This window comes from Octodon degus, unplaced genomic scaffold (genome assembly GCF_000260255.1).
Source record: "Octodon degus isolate 3935 unplaced genomic scaffold, OctDeg1.0 scaffold00056, whole genome shotgun sequence".
Classification (NCBI taxonomy): domain Eukaryota; kingdom Metazoa; phylum Chordata; class Mammalia; order Rodentia; family Octodontidae; genus Octodon; species Octodon degus.
In genome coordinates this window covers 6,097,344-6,102,918 of record NW_004524632.1, presented here as the reverse complement: position 1 = coordinate 6,102,918, position 5,575 = coordinate 6,097,344, and the positions used below count along the sequence as shown (strand labels likewise).

Genomic DNA, 5,575 nt, shown 5'->3' with positions numbered 1-5,575 from the left:
ATAAGTGCTTGCCTGCAAGCGCAGGGTCCTGAGTTCAATCCCTGGTACCGCAAAAAAAAAAAAGTAAAAGAAAAAAAAAATCTGAATTGCTTGTTTTTGAACCGGTCATTTACCCGTAGTAGTAGTTGGCTGTGGCTGAACAGGACTTGTCCTCTTTACACAATGAGCTGCCTGAGCCTGCCCAGGCCCCAGAGGCATTTGGTTTGCAATCCTTGATTTAGAGCTTAGAGTGTTGAGGTTGAATTATGAGCCTATCAGTGAGCGCACTAGGGAATCTAAAGCGCTCCTCTCACACCACGCTTTCGCGCCGTCCCCAGAGACGAGCACTCCACTTACCTTCTGTCTCTGTGAGGAGAGTAGGTTGGTGATTTTTTTGTCTTTTTTTAAATAGTTTTTCATTTGAGGTTTATGTTTTGTCTTTGATGCCAAGGACTGAACGCAGGGCTTGCTAGGCAAGCGTTACTTTTGCCTGTGGTTAGGCATTCAGGAGAGACCTGGAATTGCAAAGTGAGTCACATAGAAGGGGTGGTGCCGCTGTCTGAGAACAGATAAATAGCTAAAAGTTACTGATTAAGTCACAGAAAGAGAACAGAAAAGCCCCAAGGCTGTGAACAGTAAACTTCTAGATAATGAACCCCACTCACAAATCCTATTGATTACTTTTGCTTTAGAAACAAAAAATACAGCCGATCATGATGAATCGCCGCCTCGGACTCCAACGGGAAACGCGCCGTCTTCTGAGTCTGACATAGACGTCTCTAGCCCCAACGCGTCTCACGATGAGAGCGTCGCCAAGGACATGTCCCTGAAGGACTCAGGCAGTGACCTCTCTCACCGCCCCAAGCGACGTCGTTTCCATGAAAGCTACAATTTCAACATGAAGTGCCCCACGCCTGGCTGCAACTCTCTAGGTCAGTGTGGTCCTGCTGGTGGCCCCAGCCCTCAGGGCTGCTGAGCGCCCGGAATGTTCTGTGTTCTGCTGTAACAGCTTCCCGGGCTCCTTGGTGTTGTCAGTAACAGTGATTTGTCCACTTGAGTAAAAGCATTTCAGCTTTTCTTTCTTTTTTTTTTTTTAAATGTATTTAGTGCAGAATCTACAGGGTCTCACCACACAGATTGTACTTGCAGTGATCCTGTTTTTCAGCCTCCCAAGGGCTGCAATTACAGGCGCTGGCCACCACACCTAGTCTCAGGCAGTGTCCATCACGCCCCGGGGGCGGGGCCTGCATAGCAGGCCGGATAGAACCCCTGTGTCTGCCTAACCAGGCACTTTAATCCTCTGAACTGTGTGGCTGGCTCAGCTTTCATTCATGATAAATCTGGTGCAGGGTCATTAGCTAGGATGGACCATTTAGTTTGAGAGTTTACTTTTCTTTTGATTTTTTTTTTTTTTTTTTGATGGAACCCGGGATTGAACTCAGGGCTTGCGCTTGCCAGAGAAGCACTTATTCTACTGAGCTATCTCCCCAGTCCCCTTTTTGATTTTTTTGAGACAGGGCCTCACTCTGTAGTGCAGGCGGGCCTTAAACTCTTGAGTCTCCCGCCTCGGCCCACTGAGTGCCGGCTCATAGGCATGCACTGCCACACCCATCATTTGAGAGCTTTTCTCTGTGAAAATTTCCCTTTTCCTAGCAAAACCTAGACAAAGACCAGATCGCTCATTACACAGTGTGTAGTTCCCACTTAGAAGGGCCAGCAAAGCGGAGCGAGTGCAGAGTGATGGTCTCACGGCCACAGCTGCTACGGAAAGGAGAAAGGAGCTTTCTTATCAGGAGACTGTGAGACCTGTAGAGTCCGCGGGAGCCCTTGGCCTTTTGTGACTTCAGTATTAGGTTTCCTGGCTTTGTGCACTTGCTGAGTATAAACAAGATAAAAGATTTCTTCTGGGATAAATAAAGTCTCTTACTGTTTCCTGATGACTTTTAACCCTTACACTGAATCTTTTAAGGATTCTCAGGATGACTGGTAGGTTTGAGCTAAAGTACAGACATTACAGGGACCAGGGTTCGGGCCCCAGCATGCTGTGCGGGCCCTGCTCCCAGGGCGCGCTGAGCCGGGGCTGAGACTGGGCATGGTGCTGCCGCACCTGTAATCCCAGTGCTTGGGAGGCCGTAAACAGGAGGATCACTATGAGTGTGATCTGTGTAGTGCGACCTTGTAGACCCTGCACTAAATACATTAAAAAATGAAGTGCAGATGTTGGGCTTAAGACTTTGTCTAAAGTTGGAAGGCCCTGATTGGGGGATGAGGTATCCTTCCCAGCGAATATTTTGGTTTCCTAGTGCACGTAAAAGTTACATGTACACTACACTGTAGCCTTTAAGTCTTAAGAAAAAAGTTCAAACCTTAATTAAAGAAAATAGTTTTTTGTTAAAAGATGCGAACAATCATCTGAGCTGTTAGAAAACAGGTGTCAGGGGCTGGTGAGATGGCTCAGTGGTCTAAAGCACCTACTTAGAACAAGCTTAGCAAAGCACATGGACCACAGTTCAATCCCCAGCACCGCATGCCAGCCAGCCCCGTTCCCTGGTGGGCTGAGCTAGCCACACAGACACACACACAAAAATAAATAAAATAAATTAAAAAAAAAAAAAAAGAAAAAAAGAAAACAGGTGTCAGTAGACTTGTTCGACAGAGCTGCCACAAACCTTCAGTTTGTGGGAAATAAAACCCAAAACAGTATTTGCAAAGCACAGTAGTGAGGGAACGTCTGTAAACAAGATTGCGAAGCAGTGGTGCTGCATTTCACGCGTACCCGATCATCGAACCATGTCATCAGAAATAGGAGCATCACCTCCCAGCACCACGTTGCAGCAGCTGAGATGGGAGCAGGTATTAGGAAGTTTCTGGTCTATTTAATGTTCGGGAGCCACTGTCACCTATGTCTGTCACCTGTTTTTTTAAATTTAGATACAGGGTCTTGCTACACAGTTCAGATTCTTAGTGATCCTCCTGTCTCAGCCTCCCCAGTCCTGGAATTACAGGTGTGCGCCACCGTGCTCAGTTTTGGGGCTGGAAGGGCATATAGTACCAGGGATCAAACTCGGGACCTTGTGCTTGCCAGCACGCACTTATGCTGCCAAGCTATCTCCCTAGCCCTGTAGCTGTTTCTTTTTTCTTTTTCTTTGGTCTTGTGTTGTTGAGTAAAATGTTGTTAAGTAGTGTATGACGGTAAGCATATGGCTGTCTGAAATTCCCAGAGATCTGGTGGTCTGAATATGATCATTCTGCTCCCTGCGTGCACACACACATACACACACACACACAGTTTCTGCTCCTTTTTTTGGGCAGAGCTGGGGATTGAACTCAGGCCCTTGCACTTACCAGGCAAGCGCTTATTCTACTGAGCTATCTCCCTGGCCTATTTTGCTCTTTAAAGCTTACTCTGTAAATCCTAAGCATTTTTTGAAAATTAGGTGTCACTGGGAATTGAACCAGGGACCTTTCACTGAGCTATTCCAGCCCTTTCTATTTTTGAGACAAGGTCTCCCAAAGCTATAATATGCCCAGGCTTGGTCCAAACTTTCCATCTCCTTGCCTCAGCTTCGTAGAGTGTTAGAATAACAGATAGGTGTTCTTATGCCCAGGTGTTGCATAATGTTTGAAATCCCAGTAAATCTTTTACCTAAAATTAAATTCATTTTTTCCATGAAAGAAAAAGAAAGTTTTTTTCTTTTCTTTTTTTTTTTTTTTTTTTTTTTTTGGGAAGGGTCTGCAGGGTGTTCAGGGTCTCGCTACTAGATCACACTTATAGTGATCCGCCTGTTTACAGCCTCCCAAGAGCTGGGATTACAGGTGCGCCACCATGCCCAGTCTGAGAAAATTAGACTGTAGACTCAGTTAATTGGTCTTTTTACCCATTAGCATTGTCTCACCAGCCTGTTCAGTCTGTGGTGTTTTATAAGACCCCTTGGTTGAAGAGGTGTATGTAGAGGTACTATCAAGTCCCTATTCCCAGCATCACAGAGTAAAAAGAGCAGTACACTTGCACCGTGACATGCTTGATTTAACACAGGAGAATGAAGTTCTCCCAAAAGAAAGTGTACCTTTTTATAATTTTGTGCCTTATAAATGTGTGGCTCTATGATGACATTTTGGCTTTAGGTAGTATTTATATTATCAGAGCAGAGGAACTACCTTAAACGTGCACGGGTCCATGTAAAGGTTGCCACATGTATCGCATGACGGGAAAGGACTTTGGTGTGTACAAGTTGTAATTCTAATAGCACTTGAGTCTGGTGGGTTCAGTCTGATGGATAAAAATAGAATAGCAAGCAGACAGGATTGTTGGTGAGGGAAATCTCACTTTCTGATCTTAAGTCTGTGTGTGTGTGTGTGTGTGTGACAGACAGACAGACAGACAGACAGACAGACAGACAGACAAAGGGTGTCACTACACAGGCTGGCCTTGAGTTCAGTTTGTAGACCCAGCTTGTCTTGAACTTGCAAGAACCCTTGTACCCTCATGCCTCAGTCTTCCAATGCTGAGATTACAGGTGTGCACCGCCACACCCTGCTTAAGCTTAAGTCTTTATAGAAATGACCTCTCTTTCCTTTTTAACAGGACACCTTACTGGAAAACACGAGCGACACTTCTCCATCTCAGGATGTCCGCTCTACCACAACCTGTCCGCTGACGAGTGCAAGGTAACCGCCCTTCCTCCTCCCAGCGGCCTGTAGGGCGAGCTTGCTGGTGGCCTGGCGCTTGGCTGCACGCTGGCGCTACAGCAGTACGCAGGATGGGCCCAGTCCTCCCTCGTCCTTACCTGTGTTCAAAAACTGCCTGAACAGACCAAAGAGTTACAGTATTTAGTGAGTGCTTTGGAAATGAACAAGAAGATTGTAGAATATTTGGGATATTCACCAGCAGTGCATTGATATTTTCCTTAGAAAATCAGCTTGCAAGACTGCTAGATATCTGCTTGTTATGTGACCACAGGAGCTATGGTACGATTCCAGCTGTAGAAGCTATGAAATTATTTTGCCTTTTTTTAAAAAAATGTTTTTAGTACAGGGTTTAAAGTCTCACCACCCAGATGGGACTTGTAGTGATCTTCCTGTTTTTAGCCTCCCAAGCGCTAGGATTACAGGTGTGCCACCGTGCCCAGTCTCTGTGCCCAGGGGCAGGGTCCATGCCAGCACACTGGGGCTCGAACCTGGCTCCCTGTGTCTGCCTAAACAGGTGCTTTAATCCGCTGAGCTGTCTGGCTGGCCCTATTTTACTTTTTGTTTTTCAATCTTTTATTTATTTGGTACAGGGTCTTGCTACACGACTCCAACTTGTAGTGATCTTCCTGTCTCAGCTCCCTTGCAGTAAGATTACAGGCGTGCACCGCCATGCCCAGTTTCAGTGGTCTTCTCAGCACGCAGTACCAGGGATCAAACCTGGGTCCTTGTGTTTGCCAGGCAGGTGCTTAGACCCTGAGCTTTCTCCCTAGCCCCGAAATTATTTTCCTTTTAATTTTTTAAAAATAATTTTCCTCTTTCTTTGTCCATTTCTACAGAAGACTTTTCTTTTTGGTTACTCTATTCTTGGCTAATTCTTCCGTTAAGTTCTTTTTTTTTTTTTTTTTTT

At 45.7% G+C, this 5,575-nt stretch overlaps 1 protein-coding gene across 2 annotated transcripts in view; it reads left to right on the top strand.

Annotated features, from left to right (window-relative positions):
* Positions 1 to 5,575, top strand: part of Kat7 (lysine acetyltransferase 7) — a 36,240-nt gene that overhangs the window by 8,842 nt on the left and 21,823 nt on the right. For both annotated transcript variants that reach the window (XM_004633638.2, XM_023718220.1), the window contains exons 3-4: positions 672 to 911; positions 4,565 to 4,647. In XM_004633638.2, the coding sequence (XP_004633695.1) occupies positions 672 to 911; positions 4,565 to 4,647 (323 nt within the window). The remainder of the gene's footprint in view (positions 1 to 671; positions 912 to 4,564; positions 4,648 to 5,575) is intronic.